The sequence below is a fragment of the Pezoporus occidentalis genome, unplaced genomic scaffold (assembly GCF_034315485.1).
Source record: "Pezoporus occidentalis ecotype Australia unplaced genomic scaffold, CSIRO_AGI_Poc_V1 ctg83, whole genome shotgun sequence".
NCBI classification, from domain to species: Eukaryota; Metazoa; Chordata; class Aves; order Psittaciformes; family Psittacidae; genus Pezoporus; species Pezoporus occidentalis.
In genome coordinates this window covers 593,542-619,556 of record NW_026916192.1, presented here as the reverse complement: position 1 = coordinate 619,556, position 26,015 = coordinate 593,542, and the positions used below count along the sequence as shown (strand labels likewise).

General features: G+C 57.4%; 2 protein-coding genes across 2 annotated transcripts; one reads left to right on the top strand and one right to left on the bottom strand.

Moving 5' to 3' along the window:
• The first annotated feature begins 598 nt into the window (after positions 1-598).
• On the top strand, positions 599-24,508 carry NECAB3 (N-terminal EF-hand calcium binding protein 3). Its single transcript, XM_062604076.1, has 13 exons — positions 599-769; positions 5,328-5,352; positions 6,095-6,203; positions 12,997-13,022; positions 13,331-13,428; positions 20,307-20,443; positions 20,612-20,733; positions 21,008-21,087; positions 21,453-21,506; positions 21,941-22,053; positions 23,431-23,508; positions 23,787-23,878; positions 24,393-24,508. The coding sequence occupies exons 1-13, from the start codon at positions 677-679 to the stop codon at positions 24,419-24,421; spliced, it is 1,056 nt and encodes a 351-aa protein (XP_062460060.1). The 5' UTR covers positions 599-676; the 3' UTR covers positions 24,422-24,508.
• ACTL10 (actin like 10) lies at positions 18,284-19,660 on the bottom strand. The gene is given in 5 exon segments (XM_062604092.1): positions 18,284-18,597; positions 18,600-18,909; positions 18,911-18,984; positions 18,987-19,177; positions 19,179-19,660. Coding segments are annotated over 5 exon segments (1,062 nt in total). The 5' UTR covers positions 19,352-19,660.
• Positions 24,509-26,015: the final 1,507 nt, after the last annotated feature.

Here is a 26,015-nt window from a genome sequence, read left to right as displayed (position 1 = left end):
ACACGGGAGCTGGCCCCAGTGTGAGGTAAAGTCCCCTGCAACCACTCTGGGGGGTGGTGGGACTAGCCCAAGGCCAGCTGCAGCCACAACAGGACCACCCATGGCCACACCGGGCTACCCCAGGGCCAACAGCGACCACACTGGGACAAGACGTGGTCAAGCTGGGACAGACTGGGGCAGGCAGGGACGGTGACACTACAGTGTGACCACCGAGGGCATCACCGGGGCCGCCACGGGCTGCACTGGAGTGATCTGGACCGCCGTGGGGTGCACTGGATCCAGCCCAGGGGAGCCCCACGGCCGACTGAGCCCCGAAGGAGAGCGACGACCGCCCCGAGCCACCGGCACCACCTCCCGCTCCCCACACAGCGGCGTTCCACCCCTTGCCCCTTCGCCAATCACAGCACGGCCCCGAGATGCCAATCATCGGCAGCTGCCAATCGGATGGCCGCGGGGGCGGGCCCTCAGCGGAAGCAAAGAGTCCTGGCGGCTGCGGGGCCGCTCTGTGAGTGCCGGTCCGGCGGCAGCTCCGGCAGGGTACGGTTCCGCGCTGGTCCCTGCGGCAGCGTACGGCGGGACACTGCACCGCACCGCACCGCACCGCTCCCTACGGCACCGTATTCCGCCATACGGCATCGCACCCCGGGGCGCCGCAGCGCCCGCGTCCGGCGGGGCCATGATGGCGTGTGCCGAGCTGCTGGCTGTGTGCCTGCTCTCTGCCAACCGCGGCCCCGCGCCCCGCCGACAGCCGCTCCCCATCTTCCACGACGTGAGTACCGGCGGGGCGGGCCCGCTGCGGGACCCGGTCACACCCCCGGGGGTGGCGGGGATCAGGCGGCCGCCGCGCTGCCTCCTTCGCGGGTGGCGTTGGGGTGCCCCGGCGGTGACTCGGGGTGGGTCGTGGTGTGTTAGCGCTCGGCGTTGTGTCCTGCTCAGTGATGGGCCTCTGCGTGGCTGCAGTCAGCCCGCTCCTTCCCCAGCGCTGGTTGTGGCGGCTCCTGGAGCCGTGGGAGGGACTGTGTAGCTGTTCAAAGCTGTGGGACCCCAGAGGCAGAGCGTGTCCGTCACCCACTGCAGCTCCCATCCCTGCTCGCTGTGAAGGTGCCAGGAGTTGTGGTGGAAGATTTGCCTTGTGGAGGTTGGAGGTCGGCGTACTGGTGGCTGTGGGTGGCTTGGGGGAGTTGGAGATGCGGATGGTGGCTGTTGTCTTCCTCAGCAGACAGGTCCAGGCACAGTGTCTCCCATCACAGTGCGTCCCCTCGAGCCCTGTGGCCCGGGTGCTGCTGCAGAGAGGGAGCTGTGCTCTGGGATGGGGCTCTGGGGGAGGCAGCACCTCTGCTCTGTGGCATCGGGCATACCTGGCCATCTCTCAGGGCAAGTGGCACAGCCTGGGTCAAAGCCCACCCCTGCTGTTGGAGCACATCAGAACTGCTCAACCCTCCTGCTCCCGGCAGTCTTCTGTGAGCTGCAGGGTGCCTGGGTAAGGTGGGCAATGCCTGAACCTCCCTGGAGAGCCACCAGCCCTTGTGTTCCCCGTGTCCAGCACCCCGGGGGTCTGGAGTCACGCAGTGGAGCTAAGAACACGCATGAGTGGAGGTGCTGCCCCTGCCCTGACATAGGGACCAGGGAGGAGAAAGCAAGCAAAGGGGTAAGGGTGAGGGTTAGTGTGGTGCCCCAGCACCCCGAGAGCCCAGGTGCTGGCTGTCATCTCCATTCTGTCCTGGTCTGTGTGGTGCCACCTCTGTGTCCCAGTTCATCCCGGAGGAGGGGAGCAGATCTCAGGCAGACTTAGGGAAGATGAATGGTGTGGTTCTCCGTCAGGGAGATCTGGCATCCTCAGGGACCAGGTGGAAAGCACGGCTCATGGCCACACAGCTTCCAGCTGGGGGTCAGCGTCTCTCTCCTGCCGTGGGGAGGTTGCAGACCGCAGGGCTTTCCAGCCAGCGTCATTAACTGCGCTAATTACTCGGCTGAAGGAAGAGGGGCTGGAGGGGGGTTGGTGGTGACAGCTGTGTTCCAGCTCAGCCCCTCAGGGCACCGCTGAGTCCCACATCCATCCCTCAGGGCGTCATTAAGGCAATTAAAATGGGAAGTGTTAACAGCAGTAGCGGTTCTGGCGGCTTCCCTTCCGCTTCCCTGTGGCTCCCGTTGCTCCCGCCTCAGCTCCGGAGCTTCGCAGGGGGAGTTTAGTAGCTCTGCTTTAGTATCTGGTTCCAACTTCCCCCCCCACCCCAGGCTGGTCAGGGCAGCGGGAAGGCAGAGCTGCCCATGACAGATCCCGGGTGGCAGCTCGTGCTTCCCCTGGGATTGTCTCCCTGCCTTCAGGAGGGGTGAGGAGGAGGAGGGCTTTGCCGGAGACGCTTTGCTGCAGGCGCGGTACGAGCTGCAGTGCTGCCATCGCAGTTAGTTTCCCTGTGCAGACATCTCGAGCCTCTTGGAGATTTGTCCCCCAGGCTGGTGCTCAGGGTTAGCTTAGTCCCCTCTCGGGGCACGAGAGCTTAAGCAAAGCCCCTTGGACAACCCCGGTTACCGCCGGAGCCTGGCTGCAGCCCGCACTGTGTCCCCAGGGTGGCTGTCCCTCGCCATCAGCTGCCATGTCCCTGGCTGCGTGTCCAGTAGCTGCGGTTGCTTCCAGCCCTGCAGGCAGGAGAAGCCCTGTCATGTCCTTCCTGCCGGCGTGAGGGGGTTCATCCCCCAAATAAACGCCATTCAGTGCTGCTCCATCGGTCCCAGTGTGCCTGTCAGCGCAGGCACTGAGCGGCGCTGCGGCTGCTCAGACCCAGGGGCCGGGGGCTAAGGGGAACGTCTCGGGTTTGAGGCAGTGTCCCTGTGTTTCTGAGGCTGCCGGGCCCCGAGTGCAAGTGAGGGATTGCCCGCAGTGCCTCTCCTGATCCCATTCCCAGCCTGCCTTTGCATCGCTTTTCCTTGGCTTAGTCCCAAGGCTGCCCTCTGCGCCGGGCTCTTGCGGCGAGAGCAGCACTTACCTGCCATTGCCGTGCGTGTGTCTGCCCATGGCAGGGGCTTGGAACCAGATGAGCTTTAAGGTCCCTTCCAGCCCAAACCAGGCTGGGATTCATTCTCTATGCCTGTGCTCTGGGGACGGGGTCTGGGGGTCGCTTTGTGGAGTGTGGAAGCTGCTCTGTGCTGGTTTTGCCTGGCTGCAGTTGGATCCTGCCTTGTGCACAGGAGCCAGCGGGGCTCTCCGAGGCACCCCTCTGCAGTGGGGTTGGCTGAGGACGGACTCGCTGGAGGTGCTGAGGAGCGCTGCTGTCCCTGGGGAGCATGGAGCAGATGTGGCCCTGCCTCACAGGGCTCTCTGCTTGTGCCACGTGTGTTTATTCTGAGCTCCAGGCTTTTCCAACGCACTGCTGGAGCACAAGATCCCGGGCACAAGGGAGCAGCATCAGCTCTCTTTGCTGAGGTTCCTGCTGAGTCCAGGATGGGTTCACCCTGGATTTGAGACCTTCTCAGGGATCCCCCAAAAACTGTGTCGTCCCTCTTAGCCTGCAGACAGACCCTGCTGAGCAAGACCAGCCTGTGAGTGGGACATGTTTGGCCTCACTTGAATCTCCATTTAAGTGCCTGGGTGACATTTTGCTGTCTTTGGGGTGTGCTAGCTGGCTCAGTGACACTTGGAGATGTCACTGCATGAGCTAGGTGTCCCTTCAGTGACAGAGAGCTCTGCAGGATGAGGCTTTTGCCTTGGCAGAAAGCAGCATGCCCGAGGCAGGGAGGTGTCAGGGTGACACAGGCACATGGGACACAATGGTGCTGCCAGGGAGCCCTGGTGTGTGTAACCCTGTGGCTGTGAGACCCCTGATGCACATGAGAGCCCCTTAGCCTAAAGAAAGTTGCTTTAAATCCCAGAGAACACCCAGTGTGTGGGAGCTGCAGGATCCTGTCTTGGCTGGTAGAGGTAAAGCTCCAAAGCGAGTCCTGCGAGGCATTCAGAGAGCCCCTGCCCTCTTTCTTGCACAGGCACCAGCCTGGCTGCTGGAAGCTGGTGTCCTGGAGGGATGGTTACCTAACAGTGCTCCACTCCCTGCAGCAGCTCGGGCTGGTGGGAACTTGCCTTGCTTAGGAGAGCATCCTTCAAGGCTGTGTCCCTGCTTCTGGTTTCAGTCATGGGGAAGGACCAGAGAGCTCCCTGCTGGGACCAGCACCAGGAAAGCCTCTGCCCAAGTTGCAAGCCAGTGGCTTCCTGAGGTGCGAGCAGCAGAGGCTTCCCTGGGCAGCTCTTTCTTTACCTCAAAGCGATTCTTCAGGGACATTTCAGTGGCTAAATATGGGCTTGTGGCCTCAAAGCACGCAGCAGAGCTGGTGGTGAGTGGTGCAGAAGGGAGCTGGGGGTGGAGGGGGAGCTGGCAGTGACACGTCTTCCTGCAGCAGGGAGAAGAGCTGCTCTGGGGGTGGCTTGATCAGCGCCCTCTGCTTTGCAGGTGCATGGAAAAGGATACAACAAAGCCCACTTTCCCCTTTTCCTGCCTTTTTAATTCCTCACCTTTCTTCAGAACTTCAGGTTTCTTTCTCAGCCAGGATGATTAAAAAGACAAAAGTTGCCATGCACACAACTGTTGTTGGCTTCGTTAGGATGTGCCAGTCAAAAGCTCGTACTGTTTGGTATGGCAAGGTGTTCCCAGGCTTTGGAAATGATGCCGTTCCTCACTGGAGTCAGTCCCAGACCTTCTGTGAATTCCTGATGAAAGGGGAGCCAGGCAGGGATAAGAAGCCCCAGCTTTCTCCTGGGCTGCGGGCAGAAGCCTCATGGTTGGGAACCTGGGTTGAGACCCTGAGCTGGAGCAGCTGTGCTCTGGGGCAGACTTGGTTACAGAATAATGAAATCATTAATTATTAATTACAGTGTGTGTGTTGCAGGAAGGGGTTTGTGAAAGGTGATTAAAAAGTGCAGGACAAGAGCTGCTCCTCGGTGCAGACACTTGGAGTGTCAGCGGTGATGCACAAAGTGCTCCCATTATGGAGTGGTTTGATGCTTAATGTTCTTTCATTTAAAGGGTCTGAAAAATTAAACACTTTCCATCAGGAGGCTGTAGCAAAGCCCTTTCTACTGCGTCTCCCTCTACGTGCTCTAAAAGATGCTCAGTGTGAGTTCTGGGCCGCTGTGCCCAGAGCTTTGCGCACTGAAAGCAAGAAATGGGTTTGGTTGTTCCCAAAGGGGGTGTCCCAGTACAGCCCTGGCACTGGATGCTCTCGGTGGCTCCCCGGCAGGTGGGTTTCCCATGGTGGCAGTGCTGGGTGCCCCTGGCTCTCTGCTCAGCAGCAAGGAGCCAGTGCTGCCTCACTAAACCCTCTCCTGTTTTCTCTTGCAGATCTTCCGGCGAGCTGACAAGAATGGTGAGTGCTCTGTTCTGGCACTGCTGGTCTGGGTGAAGCAGCACAGCCCATCCCTGCTGCCAGGTTTGGCTGCAAGATTGAAGCAGGATAAGGGCAAGCAGCTCTCTGGCTGCAAGAAAAATGCTTTGATGCTTTACCTGGAGCAAAGGGTTGGGAAGTGGGCTCCCAATTCACTGTCCATGTAGGACAGAGCCCTTCCCAAGTCCTACTGTGGCCTGCACGCACATGATCTCTCATGTGCACTGCTAGCCCAGGGGCCATCAGGCTTCTGCTCCATCCCTTGCAGGATGGATTCAATCTCTGCGTCTGATCAAAATGCAGCCTAGGAGCTGAAGTCCTCCTTAGAGGGGAAGGAAAAAGCTCAGGAGTCAATGGAGAGCTTTTCTTTCCATAAAAGCCTGATGCTGTCCTCGCTGTGCTGTTTGTAATGGACTCTCCTTGGACAGTCATTGAATTACAGAGTGTCTGCATCCCTTTCTTTAACCATTGCAGTGATATCTCTCGGAAGGGGCTGAAATTCCCACCTGCAACTCCAGCAGCAGTGGCCCTGCTTGCCAGCACTGCTGGGGTTTCAATGGGGACTGGTGGGACATGCCTTCAATGCAAGCTCTGCTTTAATTACTATGCACAGCATGCCCGAGCGGCCCACGCTCCGGGTGGAGAGGCTGCTGGGAGGATCACTGGGGCCTGGATGCTGCTTTCTGCAGATATATAATTATTCTTCCCTTTTATTTTCATGCAGATGATGGGAAGCTGTCGTTTGAGGAGTTCAAGAACTATTTTGCTGATGGGATCCTGAGCTCGGAGGAGCTGTGGGAGTTATTCAGTGGCATTGACAGGCGTCACTCAGAGTAAGTACCATGGTGGCACAGAGGAGGGGAGATGAAGGGGGATATAGAACTGCTTGCCTGTATAGGGAGGACATTTGGAGGCGGGTGTGATAAATAGGTTTATCTCACCCTGACTCTCTCTTGTAACACGCAGATGTTAAAACCCATTGAATACCAGCTATGAGCATTGGTGAGGAGAGAAACCAGACATGTTGAAGCCAGTCATTCTCAGATTCACTCTAGCTCTGTAAATACAAGCATCCATTTAAGATTACATTTCATTAGCTTGAAAAATGTCTTCCAGAAAAGCACAGCTCTCTAGAGCAGGTTGTGTCTGCAGGAGGAGCGTGTGATGGTGCGAGGACGATGCACAGACTGTGCAAAGTCACAGGCTCTGCCACTGCTAACACAGGGAACTGCTTTTCACTTACGTAAGAGCAGCTTTGCACCGGGAGTGGCTCTGTGAGTGTGACTTTGAATTTAGGCCAGCTTCTTTTAGAAAAAGAAACCCCCAACGAACAGGAGCCGTGGTTGCACTGAGCCCTTTTCTCCTCTTGCTGGTGCTGTCTGGAGGAGTCTGTTGGGCTTGGCTGGGTTTCTCATCCCAGTCATTTGGGTACTGGCCTTCCTGGGTCCCTCTGTCCTGCCAGGGCTGTGACCCAGTGGGTTTTGGCACTGGAAGAAGCTGGCTGTTGATGAATTTCTTGTCTATTCAAATGGAAGGGTGCTGTGCAGGGGGAAAGTGGCTGCAGCTTCCTCCTGATTGCGGGTGGCAGGCTCAGCCCTGGCACCACAGGAAGCTTTTCCTGCCCCTCTCTGATGCTCCTGTCCAGGGCAGTGTCTGAGCAGGTCCCTGCCAGGCAGAGGTGACTCTCGGCAGCCGTAGCTGCACACACTGGTCCCAGGGCTTTGCAGGGAGCCAGGGCAGTGGCACAGAGGACCCGTGCCACTCTGAGATGCCAACAGCCACCAAATGTCACTGAACCACTGACAGCGGATACCCAGCGGTCCCTGGCTGCAAGGGACCCGCATCATCCACCCAGGGCTGGTGGCTTGGGGATGGTTGACTTCTGCTGGGTGTTTCATGGTGGGTTGAGCTGATGCTCCCACTGCCATGATGGGGCAGAGAAGTGGGCTGGTGTGTGCAGCCCCTGTTGCCACTTGCTTTTAAGCCTGTTGCAGCCTGTCCTGGCAGCTGCTTTTGTTGGATATGGGCAGCACGAGGAGTCTCCTGAAAATCCTTTTTTCTCTTTGGGCTGTGATCCCAGGGAGTCAGCAATGAGCCATTCTCCTTCCTCTGCAAAAGCTCCTTTCTTCTCACTCCATTTTTGGGTGACCTTGGAGTCACTCCCCATACACAGCACTGGAAAACACAGACTGCAGCAAAGCAAAGTCTGAACTGTGCTGTTTACTGACTGATGAAGACCTCCTGGTTTACCACTGCTATCAGGCTGGGCTGCTTCTGTCTGTCCAAAGCAGATGGACAGGGCTGATCCCAGAGCCATGCCCAGCCATGGTGACAGTGGTGCTCCCTAGAACTCATTACTGTAATGATGGTGTGGTAGCTATGATAACTTGGCAGTTGCAGTGTTTTGCTGGTGACATCTATTAGCAAGGTGTATTTCTGTCCTTGGCTGGGGCATGGTCCATGCACACGAGTGCAGGGTCAGTGCATGGGACTGCCTCAGTGGGAGCAGGCAGGAGCGGGATGGGGACTGGGAGATGGCAGCAGGGAACTGTATGTGATTTCTTCAGCTTCATCTCCAGCTCGTGGAGGCAGAGGAGGAGTTGGGACCCCGCAGGGAGGGAGCCTGGCATGCAGGCTCTTGTCTGGTAAGAGGCATCCTACCCCCTGCAAACAATGTGGGGCAGCACTGACTGCCAGAGCGCTCTGATCCTGACCCAGAGCTGCCGGCCTGATGGGACAAGGGACTGGGAGAGACAGTCCCCAGGGAGACATGACCTGTCTGTGCCCAGGGACTGCACAGCAGCATGTAAAGGAAATCAGCACGCTGAGGGCTCATAGAAGTCTCTGGCTCTGTGTGTAGAGCTGGAGTTTCTGTAATTTGTTTTGGGGTGTGCATGGGGACTTGCTCCTTTACAACCCCTACTGTCTTGTAAGGGCTGTGCTGGTGTCCCGTTGTCCACTTGGCAGGGGTTGTTCAGCCCCTTGCCCCAGGCTGCCTGCTTGCCTGACACCTGTAGAGCTGGCTGAAGTTTGCTGCCAGATTCAGGAGTTATTACCTGAGGTAATACTCCAGTATTGTGAAGCTGGAAAGCAACTACAAGCTCTACAAGCTCTACAAGCAGATCTGGTGTGCTCCTTTCATGTCCCATAGCTTTCCCGATGATGGGAAAGTTTCACCCTTAATCCAGTGGGTGGATTTGGCACAGAGGTGCTGTATTCATCAGGTCTAGGCTGAAACTTGTGTTTCTTTGTCAGTGCCAACCTGATCCAAGCAGAGACAGTAACAGAGACCTTCATATCCAGGCACTCTCCGTGGCTGGGTAACGGAACACAGCCCAGACACGTCCTGATCCTCACCCATCACTGCTTCCCTGGGCCCTGGAGCTGACATCTGGGAACATGAGTGTTTCCGAGGTCTCACACATCACTTGTTCTCCTTCCAGAGAGCCCATGGCACCAGCCCATGGCAGCGCACTCTCCTCCTCTCCCTGCCCTTCCAACCCGATCTTTGCTCCATCTCCCAGCCACACAGTGCCTGGGGGGGGATGCTGTGGCCTGTGCATCAGGCACTTCATGGGGTTGGGTTCAGCTTTTATATTTCCCCACCAGGCTTTTTTGTTCTGTGTTTCTGGAAAGTGTTCTATTTGGCTTCAGACTATCTCTGTGATCTAATTCTTTGATGTTTACAAATTCAACCCTTCCTTGCCATTTGGTACCACAGCTAGGTCCACTGTTTAGTTTAGCGTGGCAGGGAGCCCCACACTGTTGCAGACAGAAAGATTCATCTGCCTGGAAAAGTGCATTTTCATCCACTGAAACATCTGGGTGAGAGGAGACAAATGTTTTTGAAGGGATGAAGGAGTCCTGTTGCTGCAGAAGCATCTTGGGAGATATCAAGCACAGTTTGCTCCCTGAGTCGCTGTGTGTCTGCCTGCTGCCTGCCCGGAGGGGTGGCAGCAGAGCCCAGGATCTCATGGAACCGCTTAGCAGAGAGTCACAGAATCCCAGCCTGCTTTGTGTTGGAAGGGACCTTAAAGCTCATCCAGTTCCAACCCCTGCCACGGGCAGGGACACCTTCCACTAGAGCAGCTTGCTCCAAGCCCCTGTGTCCAACCTGCCCTTGAACACTGCCAGGGATGGGGCAGCCACAGCTTCTCTGGGCACCCTGTGCCAGCACCTCAGCACCCTCACAGGGAAGAGCTTCTGCCTAAGAGCTCATCTCAGTCTCCCCTCTGGCAGGTTCAAGCCATTCCCCTTGGCCTGTCCCTACAGGCCCTTGTCCCAAGCCCCTCTCCACGTTTCCTGCATCCCTTTAGGCACTGGAGCTGCTCTAAGGTCTCCCCTTCAGGAGCCTTCTCTTCTCCAGGCTGACCCAGCCCAGCTCTCTCAGCCTGGCTCCAGAGCAGAGCTGCTCCAGCCCTTGCAGCATCTCCGTGGCCTCCTCTGGCCTCGCTCCAACAGCTCCAGGTCCCTCTTGTGCTGCTGCCCTAGAGCTGGATCAGGGCTGCAGGGGGATCTCACATCATCGTTACAGATGGCTCTATACTGGATGCTGCAGTGCTGTATAGGTTGTGTGTCATGTTTGCAGAGGACTCTGAAACCTGCCTGGGGGCAGCTGCAGGGACCTCGTGTGTTTTTCTGTCCTCATGTTGGGAATACTTAGAAAACTAAGGTCTGGCAAATCCTGCTTTGCGTGACAGTGGTCAGGTGATGGTGGCAGGAATTGGGTGCAGGCTGCCGGGAGCCTGTGTGTGTGTGATCTTGAGCCACAAGTAGAAGAGGTGAGGGTGCTGTTAAAAACTCTCGGTGGAAGTAACCTCAGGCTTCTGGTTCTGTGGAAGAATGGACTTGGGTGAACTTTGCTTCCCTCTCGTTAGTCAAAGACTTGGAGACTCTGACTAAAGTCTGTGCCTGATGGTGAGCGAAGCACTGGGTGCAGTGATGGCAGCAGAGTGATGGTGATGGCACCAGAGGTTCCCAACACGGTAAGTGGTAAATAGAAAAACTTCCCATCTGCTTTGCTGAGCTGATTGCTGTTTTCTTGCATAAATTCCAGGCACATTCTCACTAAATCCCAACAGCATAATGATGATAAGATCCTTCATCATCAGTTCAAGCTTAATTACAGTTAATCAGTGGTTTGAGCACAGTCAAAATACAGCTATGTGGAAATGTGGAGAGGCTCAGGATGAGTGTTTTGGAGGCAGAGGATGGCTCTTCTCTTGGACTGGGAGAGGGGATGGATGGCAGGGAGAGGAGTGGGGCAAAACCTGTTGCAGCCCAGCAAAATGGGTTGGGATTGGATGTGCAGTTCTGGTTTCTGCTGTGAAGTAGCTTCTGGTAACGCGAAAATGGCATCATCAGTCCTGTGCTTTGCTTGCAGTGCTCTGTCCTGCCCTGAACTGCACCCTAGGCTGCTGTGGGATGTGGGAACAGGTGTCCATGCAGGGCTGTGGATGGAGCAGGCTGCACTGGGAAGGGAGCACATCTTCCACTGGACAACTCCCCAAGCACTGTCTTCTGCCCCAAGTTCAGTCTTCAGCTGTTCCCCGGTTTAGTGGTTATTAGTTGCTTGGTTTTAAGCAGCAAACAGACAAGATGGAGTTATTGATGATCTCCAGGCTCTCCTTAGGGGCCACAGGGTTGGTGGTGATTGTAGCTCATTGTCACATGGATGGATGCCTGCTTGCTGGAGCCAAGGTGGGGGATGAGGCAGTGGGCTGAGCTGGTGCCACCTTCTTTCTGGTGACGCCAGCCCCAGGGTCTCACTGGGGACAGGTGCAAAAGGCTGGATAACGTATGCATTGGGTATTTCACAGCGTGTTTTATCTCACGTCCATATCCCCTCTTTGGTGACTTTTACCTGTCTCTTGGCTGGGAACCAGTGGCTGCAGTTCCTATTCCAGCTCACGGGTCTCACAAGCAGTGCTGTGGATGCTGCAGTGCCAGGTCACTGGTGGCAGTGCAGCAGCAGCAGCTCTGCAGGCTCCAGGCAGCTTTCAGGAATCAGTGGGAAAATGAAGAAGGAGCAAAGCATTTTTCCAGTCAAAACTTGTGCTTCAAGCCCCGGTCACTCCATCCAGCAGAGCTGGGATCGGGTGCATGGAGCTGCTTGGAGAAGGGATGGGCAAAGTCTGATGAAGTGGAGGCGGCAGAAGAAGGGGCTGTGACTTTGCTGATTTATCTGTATTGCATCCCAAGGGAATCACTGTTTGTTTTCAGCCACTTTCAAACCTGTCTGCAGTGCCAGGACAGTGCGCCAGCGAAGCAGCTACTGCAGTAGGTGCTGGAAACAGAAGAGCCAAATCAATTCCTAAACCTGCCTGTCTCCATTGCCTGAGAAGGCGCTTGGTGCCCAGCAGAAAGATACACAGGAACCAGCCTTTGATGCCTGGGGGAGAAGCTGTAGGAAGATTTTGCTTAAATTATACCTGTTCCTGGCATGGGATATTGAACACTTTGCACACTCTCCTCTAATTGTACCTTGGGGTGCTTTTACCCCTTTGCCCTGTGAGCAGTGTCAGAAGGGACATAGGGTGATATGGCATTGATTTGGCTTCCCCTGGGCAGTGTCACTGCTGCTGTCCTCGTGCTTGGAGCCCAGCAAACTCCAGGTTATCACCAATTCCTCCATGTGTGACAACACTTAAAGTCTCTTTCATGCTCTCTTCCACTTTTCCAATCAGGATTAGAACTGGTTGTAATCATCATGGGGATTTTGAGACAGCAGAATGTCTTGAGTGGAGGCTGATTTGAATACATGATTCTGTGGGGCATTTCCCTGCAGGCTCTGCAGGGATGCTGGGCATCGCAAGCGGCTCTGCCTTCATGCTTTGGCCACCTGAGCAGATCTGACTTCTTCATGCAAACCCACATCCCATCCAAAAACATGTGGCTGTTTTCTCCTCCCTCTCCACCCCAGCAGCACCTCTGTTAGTAACAGGATGGACCTGTCCAAGCCCTGCAGAGATGCCAGCATTGACTCTCCAGTGCAGTGCTCTCTGTTACTGAAAAGGGGTGGGGGGTTGGACCCAACCTCCAGGATTTTTTTACTTGGATCCCTGTTTTAATGGCCTTTACATCAGGAACAACCCCTCTCGTGGGCTGTGAAGCCATCCAGGGAAGGGGAGGAGCAGCCATGGGGCAGGCAGGAGAGGAGGGGGCCTGTGCCATGGGGCAGCCAGCGGTGAGGATCTGGGCTGAGGTAAAGGGGGACAGGAGGAGGGAGACCTGGCCCTTTCCCACACCTCTGGGAGCAGAGGTTGGGTGGAGGAAGCAGCTTCTGGGGCTCATCAGCTGCAGGGCACAGAAATGGGGCTGCCTCCCCTCCATCCCATCCCCTTCCTGCTGTCACTGGCACTTTCCCAGCACACTCCATCTCCAGGAGATGTTTGTGGAGCAGCTTCGTTTGCTCCTTCAGCTCCTGGAGCAGAAGTGATGCTCTGCAGCCCTGCCTGGGTGATGCTGGGGCTGAGCACAGCTCCTGAGCTGCTGCCTCTAAGCTTGGGCAGCTTTTCCTTTTCCTAGTAAGCAGTCAGGACAAGCCCTCGAGGCCCTGCTCACTACAACTGCTCTTCCCAAAGCAGCCACCACATCTAACAAGAGCTTGTTTCTCTTTTCTTGCAGTAACGTGGACACGGAGAAATTGTGTGGTGAGTAGAGCGATGTTCAGAAGGGTTCCTCTCTTGAGGGTCTGTGGTGGGGCTTTGTGCACGTCTGACCTGGGCAGTCAAGTGGCGTTTGACAGTCCTTGTGCCTGAATCCCAGAGGGCATCCATGCTTTTCCCAAGGGGAATGGGATAAATTGTCCCTGGGGTAGGAGAGGACTCTTTCATTCCAGCCGAGGTGGGATCTTGACTCTGGGGAGACAGGGCTGGGCTGTCTGTGGGAGGCAGCAGGGGCAGGGCAGGCAGAGATGGAGTCTGTGGCCTTCTCACTGTGCTCTTCTCTCCTGCTCCAGATTATTTCTCAGCGTATCTTGGAGAATACAGGAATGTGCTTTCTGCCCTGGAAGCCCTCAACTCTGCGGTCCTGGCAGCCATGGACAAAACCAAGCTGGTAAGGATGGAACCACAGGAGGGTGGTGGGGCAGGCGGGTTGGTAACAGAAGCTGTGGTGATCTTGGCTTATTTAGGTTCAGCTTGGGCACCAGAGGCAACAAATGTACCTCTCAGAACCCTGTGTGTGCTTTGGGTGTCTGCAGCTGTGGACTACTCTACTGGAGGAGAGGGAGCTGTGCTGGAGGAGAAGGGCTGAGCTGGTGCTTTTGTGCTCTGCCGATGGCTTCTTCCTCACAGGGCTCTGCCAGGGGTGGTTTCAACAGCTCCTTGCAGACCACTTGCAGCATCCTGCCTGGGAATGCTGTTTCTGGGAGCATCGCTGACAATCTGTGTTGTGTCTCTGAGCCAAAGCAAGGTCTTTACCACCAAGCACTGTGTGTGAAATGAGGACACTGGGGTTCAGGTGCTCTAGGCTGAACAGAGAGGCGCTTGGGAGCAGGTAGGGAATGATGAAATTCATTGACTCCCAGCCTGGTGCCAAGTTCATCCCTGCAGTGAATGCTCTGCCTCTCCGTGCAGCTTGGGCTGATGGCAAGCAGACTGGAGGCTGCTAGTGAAGGCGAGCAGCCTCCTGCTTTGTGAGCCCTGAATGGAGAGCAGCAGTGTGCAGCCTGTGGGCTAAATACAGCTGTGAACAAGCAGTGGCCAACACTGGAGGGCGACCCTCCTGGGCCCCCTTTGCATCTGAAATGTGTGAAATGGTTTAGCCATGTGCCTGGGGCTGATGCTGTGTTAAGCTGTGGGAAGGGCCAGCCCTTGCTTTCCCTTCAATGGGGTGGTTTGGTGCCTGTGGGAAGTGGATGAAGGGCATCAGCCACGTGCACACTGCCCTATTGATGGAACAGAGAAGTGAGAGGGGATGTGGTCCCTCTCGCAGCTCTGCAGGGTCATCCAAGTGGTGTTTGTGCCTCTCTAGTGTCAGTCAGGATTGTGCTCTCTCTGAGTGTTCCTTTGGCTCAATCCAGCCTCAGCAGCATCTCCCTGTTCATTGGGAAATGCTATGCAGGAGAGGGGATCACTTGAAAATGCATTTTTCTCTTTGCTTCAGCTGCCCAGCTCCCTTCACAGTTATTAAACGCAAGCCCAGAGGGAGGGAATTAATCCTCTTCAGAGCTCTGCTTTATTTGTGTTCTTTTCTGCTTTGGCCTTTTTGATAATGAATTTGTGTATTTATGTATATCTCCAAAGCGGAGTTGCTGCCTGCTTCACAGTATTGCCATGATGCATTCATTCCCTTCACAGGCACATACTGGCCTTCCTGGAAAGCATCTCCCCGTGCTTCCCTGGTCCGTTGGGCTCTGAGCAGGGAGCAGGAGAGGGCAGTGCTCCAAGCCTGCGGTCAGGGCTCTTGCAGAGCTGTGGGGAATCTGTCGCTGTTAGGGGCTGGCAGAGGTGGCAAATGCTGTGTTCTTACCTGCTGTGACCTGCATGTATTCCCATGTTTGTATTTCCAGAATGGGACTTGGTCTCGGGTTATTATGGGGTTAGTGGGTTTGTTAGGTTGGGTTTTAGCCAAAGCTCACACCTCTCAGTCTGCCCCTCACTTCTGTTAATTCCAACACCTCTGACACCACCATGGCTGAGGACTGAGAGCCCCAGTTTGGCAGAGACCTCCCTCCTGGAGGAGATGCCTGAAGCTTCATCCTGGGGAGCAGCTCTTACTGGAGGTGCAGTCGTGCTGGGCAAACTGGAAGAGACCTGCCTGCTCCAACAGCCCTTACCGTAAAGCTCTGCTTCCAGATCCATCCATGGAGCCAACAGATGTTGGCAGATGTGGAGCCAATAACTGGATCTATAGTCCCTGTCTGCTCTGCAAGACTCCCAGGGAGGCAGGGATCTCCAGGCTAGCTAGAAGGAGAAGGAGTTCTCTGAGCCAGGTCTCATCATTGAACTACAGCGTCTCTTGGTTAGGGCATGATCCATCTCTGGTAGTTCCTTACTCCTGGATAGGATCCTGCCACAGGATTGCCCACCCCTGCATCCTCCCGGAACTTTACCCACAGCTGTAAATAGGCTCATGTAAATAGGAGCTCAATTTGGAAGCAGGGAAACAGAGATCATGGGCTGCTTTGTTAGCACAACAAAAGCAGAGAGTGGGAGATGCTCACACCATGCCAGGGCAATGACCTAAGGGGAGGAGAGAGGAAGGAAGCTAAAGCATGGGAAACACAAGCCAGGTTCATCCTTCTCACTGTGTAAGTGCTGCAGTTCCTGTAGGAAATAGTGTGTGTAGGCAGCAAACCTGCTCGTGACCTATTTTATGTCTCCATATGTGGGCCGGAGGAAACTGGATCGTTAGGGGTTCCTGTGCTCCCATCCTTCCTCACTGGGTTGGTAGAAACATGGTAAAGAAAAGATGCCTGTGCAAGAAAAGAGGTTTTTTTTTTCTCCAAATTCTGTTATTTCCACTTTTATGTGTAAAATACAGCTTGCTCACTGTGCTGCAGGTAACTGATTAAAGCTTATCTTGGGGTTAGGCTTTGTGTTTGCAGTATGATAGCATCCAAATAAGAAGTGAATAGAAGGGAAGCTGTGTGGAAACCTCAGAGCAGCTTCCCATATCTGAAGGGGGGCCTACAAGGATGTTGGAGAGGGACTCTTCATCAGGGACTGTGGTGACAGGACAAGGGGTGATGGGTTTGAACTGAAACAGGGGAAGTTCAGGTTAGATATGAGGCAGAAGCTCTTCCCTGTGAGGGTACTGAGGCGCTGGCACAGGGTGCCCAGAGAAGCTGTGGCTGCCCCATCCCTGGCAGTGTTCAAGGCCAGGTTGGACACAGGGGCTTGGAGCAAGCTGCTCTAGTGGAAGGGGTCCCTGCCTGTGGCAGGGGTTGGAGCTGGATGAGCTTTAAGGTCCCTTCCAACCCAAACTGTTCTATGATTCTATGTATGGTGGAAATACCTTGGGAAAGGGTCTGACATTTCTCACAGAGGACCTGTATGCTTAAGTCTTTCCATTCTCCGCTTTGCAGACACTGCAAACTAACCCATATATACCTCTCCAAGTCTTATTTCCCCTTTGGCAGGAGTTATGCAATCACCTATTCCATCCTGTCCTGAGCTTAATGATCATCATAAGAAACTAATAAAACCTCTCAAAAGCAGAATTACAGCAGCTCTTGGCAACTTTGGGGCTTTCACCTGGGCCAACAGAGCTGCAATTCCAGTCCATGACAAAAGCCTTGTCTCTGCTTGCAGAGGTGTTTCCTCCCTGACTCCGTTCCAGTGGTCTTTGCTGCGAGCAGAAAACGTGGTGCTCAGTGAGACGGAGCAGGTTGGCTTTGAGCCTCTGTTACAGAGGGGTTTGAAGGCAAAGGGGTTTGCTTGTTTGCCCCAGAGCGAGGAGGGGGCCGGGCAGCTGAGCTGAAGGGAAGGTGCATTTTCCAATGGATTCCCTCTTCTGGCATGAGATTTTCCAAGCGGGGTTCAGAGCTCTCCTGGGAGATGGTTATTTCCATCCTCTCTCGGGCACGCTCCCCTGGGGGTGCTGTGTCTGCCGAGGCGAGAGAGGAGGCAGCTGCTCGTCGTGTGCAATGCTGGCCCCAAACATTGACGTGTCCGTGTGGGATCCTGCTCTGCCCTTGGAAGTGGGTTGGGATGTGCTGGGACTGGGAGGATGGGGAGCTTCAGAGCCGAGCAGAGTGTGCCCTGGGCTGGTAGGTGGGTTTGGGGGTGGCTGGTGCCTGGGTTTGGGGTGCAGGGACTGCAGTGGGGTGAGCGGTGGGGCTCGGGACAGGTTGTGGGAGCAGCTGCCTGCTCCTGTGATAGAGCTGCATCTGCAGAGGACATGAGGATCAGGCCATGATGATGAAAGGGGAGAGGATGGGGAGTGCTGGGAGGCTGGCTTGGTGCCGGGGCTTCTCCCAGCACATGGCCTTTTGAAGGGGAGCGATGAACAGGAGAGGCATCCGGCCCCTGTGCAGGGGGAAGTGTCCATATGCCAAAGCTGTGGGGACCCCAGCGGGGGCTCAGGAGGATGCATTGGAAAAGGGAGTGAACCAGAGGCTGCTTGCTGTGGGAAGTGTCCTCTGTGCATGAAGAAGGGTGAGAGTGTCTGGATAGGGACCAGCTCCCAGAATGAAGCAGGCTGTGTGCAGCCATGCAGTGGATGAATGATGTATCCCCCATGAACCTCTGATCCTCTTCTGATCGTCTGCTGGTCTGGGTCAGTTCACTACAGCAGCAGCAGCGAGGGCAGGGGAGTGCTTTCCTGCCTGTTCACGGAGTTGAACCTGAACCTGCTCCCAAATCAACTTGATAGCAAAACCACAAAGCAGGAATTCTGTTCTCTGGTTCTCACCTGCTCATCCTCTGGACCCAGGGCTGCACCGCTTCAGTGCCTAGTCAAGAAACCACCTCCTGCAGTAAAGCTGCTGCCGTGCTGGTGCCGTGAGGACCTTCTGCTCCTCAGCTTAGCCCTCCTACCCCTGTGGCTCCCAGTGAACCTCAGGGTCCCACTGCAGTGATGGCTGGAAGGAGCTTTCCCCCTGGCTGGAGCAGCCCCTTCCCTGTGCACTCCAAAGGAGCAGCTCTGCTGCAGTGCTCTGGACGTGCAGCATCGGGGCCCGGCTGTACCAGGCAGTCAGCACGGCCTCGATTCACAGCAGGAGCTGTGGGTGTGTTGCCAGCACATGGGACACGTGCAGAGGAGAGTGATGGGATAGGCACAGAAATAACCCGGGCTGTCAATGAAATGCAGTTTACTTCTTTTGGAGCGATTGCATTGATTTTGCGTTTCTGCAGCAGCGCAGGAGCCGGCCCTGGGTCACCAGCACAGCTCTGCTCGGAGCAAGGCAGTGTGTTGGAGACCCTGCTCCTGCCCTGTGGTGGGATGCTCGGGATGCATCATCTGCCTACTGGAATATCCTGTGCACGTACCCAGCACCGTGCTCCTCGTACTCACCCTTTGCCATCCATGCCTGCTGGAAGGATGTGAGCGATGCTGCTATGGAGGCCCCTGCCCAGGCTGCTGTGCCCCTCTCTGGGCTGGCCAGCACCTGAATCTGGCAGCCTGTGTCTTGGAACAGGGCATTCAGCTCTAAGCACGTCCTCTCAGGAAAGCCTGGAAACATGGAGGAGCCCCCTGATAGCACAGTGTTACCCACCATGTCCCCCTTGGTGTGGTCAGGTACCTCCTGGAGGCTCTGCCGGGCCAAGTAGTGGAGCTTTGGTGGAGCAGCTCCGGTTGGAAGAGCGGCTCCGGGCAGTGGAACCGTTCCTTGTGCAGGGTTATACAGCGCCCATCGGGAGCCTGAAATCTGGCTGGGTGATGGAAACCTTGGTTCCGGAGGTCTCCTTCGTAGTCCGTGGAGACGTAGCAGCATTGCTTCTTCATCTGGCTCGCCGTGTTCCCCTTCAAGGGCTCGTTGGCACTGTCCGTCAGCAGGCTGTGCAGGTAGCTGCAGAGGAAGCCACCAGCCACCCCCAGGCGGTACGTGGCCTCCCGCTGTGTCCGCCCCAGGCACACGGAGGTGATGTGGGGACACTCCAGCCCCAGCCTCCACAGCCAGGCCCGTGACCCTGCCGTAGGCACAGAGGGAGAGGAACCCGGTGTTGGCACCCCAAAGTGCTCGAGAAGCACCTCTGCCCCCTTCTCCCTGTTGGTGGTGGGGCATGATGGGGAGTCAGCCATGAGCACTGCCTGCTGCTCTGGGGGAGCTCTCAGGCCGCAGGAGAAGAGGTGGCTCCATAGGTTTTTCATGCTGTCCCAGTCCTCAATGATGCCCTCCTTGAGTGGGTGCCATAGTGAAGCCTGCCATGCTTTCAGCAGTGCTGTGGTGCTGCTGGGCCTCCCGCGTGGTGCAAGCGCTGCAGGGGTGTAGGAACGTGGTCCTTAGCACAAACTTGGGCTTCTGCTGGCCTGCAAAGCCCGCCTGGATGAAGCTGCTGCCATTGTCAGTGATGACTGCAGGCTTTAGCATGGCAAAGTCCTGGGGGATGCTGGGGCGGGAGGAAGAGCCTCACCCTGCAGTGGGACAAGAGGAGTCCTGTGGGGGCAAGCCAGGCACTGGTACCTGCTCTGCAGGGGAGGCCCCAGTGGAGGTCAGCTGCCTGCTCTGGAGCTGCTGTCTGCCTCAGCCTTTCCTCCTTGCTCCCTGCCTCACTGAGCATCCCTCCTTGGGTACCTCATCTCCATTCCTGGGGGCATGGAGAGATTCTGGCCCTTGGGATGACCAGTGGTACAAGGGCAAAACTGCAGGTTGTTTTAAGGAAGCCAGTGAAAACTGGACCGGAAAGAGTGACTGGAGCAGGCTGCAGGGAATGGTGCAGCACCCACAGCGCATGGAAAGGAACAGGCCAGGCTTCAGGGGCTGTCAGGCACTCTCAGTGGGTGACATGGGGACAGGCTGTAGGGTGGCCCCGAGCAGAGGTGCACATCACAGGTTCAGCAGGGATCTCTTCGCATTGGAGCAGAGGCTCGGTGCTGCCTTCCCAAGGGAAGAGGGCACGAAGCCCCCCGCTGCCCTGTCCTGCCAGTGGTGGGTGCTCCCTGCAAGGGGCTGCCTGTGCATGGGGGACCACTGCAGGCTCAGCACCACCAGCCCTGTCCCAGGAGCCCCAGTGAGGGGGCAGGTAGGGAGCTCTGGGTGCCCCACGGCCCTCCCTTGAGCTGGGGGCTATTTCTACCAGTGTCCATTACCTTGTGGCTTGGAAGTGTCCATCTGTGGGCCCCTGACTCCTAGGCCAGGATGGGGTCATCGCGGTGCATTCCCTGCTCTGACCTCACCGGCACGCACCCCGAGGATGCTCGTGTCCCTCGGTGCCGTCCCTCCCTCCAGTAACTCCACATGTGGTTGGAATCCAATCCATTGGGTTTATTTAAGGCCAGCCCCTTCCATCTGAGGCATCTGACGGATCCTTACCCCTTCCCCGCAGAGGTACGAGAGCTCCTCGAAGATGGAGCAGTTCCTGACGCGGTTCCTGCTGCGGGAGACCCTGCAGCAGCTGCAGTCCCTGCAGGCCTCGCTCGAGTGCGCCGTGGACACCGTGGAGGAGCAGGCGGGACGGGAGAGGTAACGGGTGCAGGTCCTGCCCTGCCCATGGGGGTCAGTGTGGGGCAGGACCCACAGGTCCTGCTGGGAGGGACATCTGGGAGCAGGATCTGCCCTTTCCGAGCCTGCTGTGACCTGCCCTGCGCAGTGAATGACTTCAACCCCTCCTTTTGCATCTTATGCTTTCAGAAAGGACATACAGAAGCCTGAAACCTTGGTTGGGCTGAGGCCAGGGAGGCGATGTGGGCGCAGAGCACAGAAGAACGTCTGCCTGTCTCCGACAGACCCCTATTCTGGGATGCTAACGACAGGTATCCGCATCCCGGCCATCCCTCAGTTGGTCTCTGCCCCACTGGAGCAGGGGTGGGAGCAGCGGCATGGGACAGAGCCTGGACCACCTCACCCACATGCCCCTGGAGCTTCTGTGTGTGGATGTGGGATCTTGCGAGCAATGCGAAAAGTCTGAGCAGAAAAATCGGGGGTTTGGTTTAAATCGGGGGGTTAGAAGCTCCTGTGGTTTCCTGGGTCTTGAGCAAGCTTTTGCAATGAGCTCTCTCAGTGACATCTCTGCCCGTCCCCCCGCAGGCGTTTGTGTCGAAGACAACAGCCAGTGGATGGCGCAGATCAACCGGCTGCAGCAGCTCATCGAGAAGCTGGAGTGCAAGGTGTGTGTGTGCTGGGGCCTGCGGGTGGGTGCCCACAGCCTGCAGTTCCATCCTGGCACCCTGGCAGAGCTGCACCCGGTCACCAGACCCGGACCTGCAAAGCTGCTCATCCCCTGCAGTCTCCATAGCCCTGCTTTTCCCCCGGGGGGCTGTGGCTGACCCTCCTGCATGGTCTGTGCTGGTCTGACCATGTCAGTCTGGACCCACTGAGCCCCACAGATGAGCGGGTCTCATCCCAGTTCTCCCCCAGGTCCCCAAAGGAACACCCAGAGCGGTACCTGCTGAGCTGGGCTGTGGGTTACTGCGGGTTTTACCTGGTTGCAAAGCTCCCCAGGGATGATGGCTTTTCCTGTGGTTAAATGCAGAGCCCGCGCCTGGAGCCGCTGAAGGAGGAAGCGATGTGCAAAGGAAAAGATGCAGTAAGTTCCTGTCCTGTTCCTCTTGCTTGCAGTGACCCTGCAGCATGCACAGGTCCCCAGTCCCACTCACACAGCCCTCGGAGACTGGTGTTACTGGGGTGAGCTGCTGGCTCTGCACTGGCTGCCCGGCCATGCAGCGGGATGGGATCAGAGCTGGGAGCTGTGGGACCATCCACAGGGCAAATACAGCTCCATCAGGTGCGGGCAGTGCCCATGGCCAGCCCAGAGGAAGGCAGCTCCCCTTGTGAGTGCCCAGGTGCCCCAGGTTGCTCTGAGCACCCACAGGCGATGCAGAGCCCCAGTGCAGGGGTCCCAGGCCCATTTCACTGGGGCAGGACACAGTGAACAGCAGCAGCCCCAAGGCAGGGCCGTGCCACCAGGGGCAGGGGGGCACACGTTGTCCCTGGTGACACTGTTCCGCTGTCCCCCCGCAGCACATCCTGGTGGCCAAGAGGCAGATCTCGGTGGCAACGAGCAGCATCGAGGAGTTCTGCCAGGCCTTCAGGTCCTACACGGCGGGCACGGCCGGGCAGAGCAGCTGCCTGCAGTAAGTGCGTGGACACAGCATTGCTGGGGACAAGAAGGGGAGGGCTCTGTGGGCTTGGGGTGAAGTCTGTCCTAGCAGAGAGGCCCGGACAGCGCGGCAGTGTGTCTGCAGTGTCAGCCCATCTCCTGCTGCCGGTGCTCCCCGCAAGGACCACGGGTCAGCGCCGAGGAGGAGGGTGGGTGGTGGTGATTGGTTTTGTTGCCAGCAGTGGCTGTGGCAGCAACATGAACGTGTTCCTCCAGCACTGAAGTAATGGGGGGGAAGTCAAGGGGAGAGCTGGTGTCCGAGCCCTGCTTTGTGCTGTGTGTGGGTGCTGGGGGAAGGAGGAGCAACCGCTGAGTGGGACCAGAGCTGCGGATGGAGCCGGGTCTGGCTGCAGTGCACACCACTGCACACCACAGAGCTGCTCTTCCAGAGGTGCTTCCCTTCCCTCGTGGGACATTTTGAGTTGGGGATGTCCCCATTGAAAGTGTCATTTTTCAGCTCTTCAGTTCCAACAGCACAAAACCGCGTTTTCAGTGGGAACAAGGGGAATATCCTTGTTTTGGCACGTGTGGCACAGAGAACGGCAGGTTTTGTCCTCTGCAATTGATGCTGTTCTGGCAGGAGAACAATTAGTGCAGAGAGCTGGGTAGCATTGCACGGGCAGCGCTCTCCATGTGAGTGGAAAAGCTGGAGCGAAGTGCAGGGAGACTCCCGGGTCACAGCAGGGAACGTGGCCCCGGAGCTGGGCCCGTCCCTTCCTGCAGCAGCTGGAGGAAAGGCTCATCCTCAGCTGGAGCTGATGATGCTGCAGCCGGTGCAGATGGTTCCCTGCACCCCGAGCACTGCTCCCGCCTCCCTGCTCCATCTTCCCAGGGGCTGGAGGAGGCCCCAGCCGGGTCCTGCTGCAGGAGGCAGCGTGGGAAGCGTTGGCCAAGCAGCATCACTTTGGGGTCAGCAGCTGGGGGTTCTGGTGAGGTCTCAGGTTGTGCATGTGGGCCCCCGTTTCTTGCCGTGTGAGGGACAAGGGATGGCACGCACCTACTGCAGAGGGCTGGCGGGGTGAGCTGCTTCCTCAGGCTCCACGCTGCAGTGCCAGGGATGGGCTAAGTAATACTTAATGGAACCCTTTACAGGCTGGTCTGTGGCAGCAGCAGGGTAACAGCTGCAGCACTCCTGTGCTGCCCGCCTCTAGGAACTGTGAAGCACGAGGGATTTGGGTTGGGGATGCTCTGGAGCCGTGTGCCAGCCACAAACAGAGGATGAATCCATGCAGCTCTGACAGCCTCATGGCAGGGCCCATGTGCAGCCCGTGTGCCCCTTGCTCCGGGACCGCTGTGGCTGCTCAGTGCCAGCCCCCCCCGGCCCTGTCTCAGTGTCCCTCCCATCCCGCAGCGTCTCCGCCTGCAAGCTGAGGGACGAGGCCTGCTTCATCCTGTACGAGTTCTGGCAGGATGCGACCGCCTGGAGGAGGTTGGAGCCTTCCCTCGTGTGGGGCTGGGTCTGAGGGCTCGGGGTGGGGGGGGAGTTTCCTTTGGGGCTGTCCAAGGACCCCCCTTGCTCCCTGTCCCTGTGCAGCCCATCCTGCTGCTGCATCCCAGTGCATGCCCTGGGCTGCTTGCAGGGGTGAGCACCCTGGTAAAGGGCTTGGGGAGCGGGGAGGGCTGTGCTGCTCTGGGAGGTGCATGGGCAGGGGTCCCGCGGGGCACACACAAGCCCCGTGGCCCCTGATCCTGTGCCCTGTTCTGCAGCCACCTGCAGTCGAGCTGCAGCAAGAGCTTCCAGCGCTCCATCATCAGCCTGCTGGAGTCCCCGGAGCTGCTGACCACCATGCTCTTCCCAGGTGAGGGCTGCAGGGGGCTGGGGCTGGCATCTGGGGTCTCACTTTATTCCCCCTGAGCCCTGCAGAGCTCTGTCCCTCCTGGGTCAGTCCCAGTGCCTGTGCCCAGGGTTACAGCTCAGTGGTGCTGAGGCAGGGCAGCGACCAGGGACAGTTCATGTTCCCCTTGGTACCGGTGGAAGTCTGGCTGAGAGGTGAGGAACCAGGAGGGCTGGGTGGCACCTAACACCCAGTTAGGACCCAGCTTGCTGCCCCTTTTGTCACTTGAGCATGAACACGGATTAATTTGGACTAAATGCCAGGCCGGTCTCACCGACCCCATTCCCAGCGCTCCCCTGCAGAGGTCCCTGCAGCTCAAGTGGGTGACCCAGCTCCAGGCCCTGCCCTTGGCCGTGGTGGCTGCTTTAGAGCTGGGTGCCAGGCACCTGCCAAAGAGCCTGAGCTGCAGGGCTGGATCCCCGCGTCTCTGCTGCCCCATATCCCTGTGCTCACTGCACATCCCTGCCCCTCTCCCCAGCATCCTGGTGGATCATGAACAACAACTGAGGGGCAGCCGCCGCCAGGACGCCGCTGCCGTGTGGAACACGTGGAGCCCTCAGCGCAGCTGTTCCGTTCGTCACCTCTGTCTTCACCCCGTCCTGCAGCGCTCAGGGGCTGCCTGCCCGTCCCCTGGCACTGCCCTCCCTGCTCCTCGTCTTTATTCCCTCCCCAAGCCATTTCCCATTGGCAGCAGTGGGAGCTGTGCTCAGGGTGGCTGCTGGGGAGCACTGGGCTGGTTGCTGCGTCCCTCCTCTTCCTCCCCATGCTCCTCTTCCTCTTGGTTCCGCAGCGTGCTGGGATGTGCTGGGGGACACGGCTGTGGCCTCCCCAGCCTTGGCACTGGCTCTGCCCATGGGGCCGGTGCCTCGTATGCATTGTGAACAGTGTTTTATAGGAACATTAAGGGAGTATTCCTGGGGGGGGGAGGCTGTGAGCCTGGCCTTGCACCCCCCCAGCCGTGCCCGTGGCTGTGCCCGTCCCCAATAAATCACAGCCCCAGTGCAGGGGCTCGAGTGCGGTTCCGAGCTCTTGCTTCATCCTGTGGCTCCACTGCTGTGAACCAGCATCAGCGGTGCTAGGAGGAGGCTGGAGTGGGGTCTTGGGGGGGCACGGGGTGAGTGGGAAAGTGCCTGTGGCTGGAGCAGAGCGGAGCCCACCTGGTCCATGGGGTGCACACGTGGGGTTCAGGGTTGGTGCTGCAGGAACCAGTCCTCTGCTGCGCTGGTGCGAAATGTGCTGGCACAAGAGCACGGGGCAAGTATGAGTGAGGGCAAGAGCTGGCACCCCCAACCCTCCCTCTCCTGGGTACGTGTCCCCCCCAGAACTCTTTTCCCCCTGGAAACACTGATTTCATGGAATCCCAGCCTGCTTTGTGTTGGAAGGGACCTTAAAGCTCCTCCAGTTCCAACCCCTGCCACGGGCAGGGACACCTTCCACTAGAGCAGCTTGCTCCAAGCCCCTGTGTCCAACCTGCCCTTGAACACTGCCAGGGATGGGGCAGCCACAGCTTCTCTGGGCACCCTGTGCCAGGGCCTCAGCACCCTCCCAGGGAAGAGCTTCTGCCTAAGAGCTGCCTGTTTCCTCCCCAGTCCATGGGTGCAGCAATGAACAAGTTGCCCTGTGGCTGAAGGGGCTGTGGGTACAGCTCCATCCCACAGACACTGCACACAAGCAGGATTTTCCCAGGTGTCCCTGGGCTTGGGGTGCAGGGAGGGAGAACGTGGTAGATGCAGAGATGGGATCAGCAGGATCATCCCTGTAGAGGAGCAGGGAGCAGCAGCCACTGCTGCCCGCTCAGCTGGGCCCCATTGCACTCCATCCCATGGCTCAGGTGACTGAACAGCCACTGTCCCCCCTTGCTGCTGGGTCCCCCCTTGCTGCTGGGTCCCCCCAGGCCCTGCAGCAGCAGCATCACCACCACAGGGGAGGGGTTGTGTCCCCTCCAGCATCCCCCAAACCCCCCAACAGCAGCAAACCTCTGCCCCTGCTGATGAATATAGTCTTTTTATTGACTACTTCGGAGTAGAACAAACTAAATACATCTGTACCAGTTTGAGTTCCTTTATACAGTACATTAAATAAGTTATGCACAGGAATGAAG

Bases quoted from the DNA above. Each gene is read 5' to 3' on its own strand.
- NECAB3 (XM_062604076.1), top strand. From the start codon at position 677: ATGATGGCGTGTGCCGAGCTGCTGGCTGTGTGCCTGCTCTCTGCCAAC. The intron at 6,204-12,996 runs GTAAGTACCATG...CTTTTCTTGCAG, and splicing joins ATTGACAGGCGTCACTCAGA to TAACGTGGACACGGAGAAAT. The intron at 13,023-13,330 runs GTGAGTAGAGCG...CTCCTGCTCCAG, and splicing joins GGACACGGAGAAATTGTGTG to ATTATTTCTCAGCGTATCTT.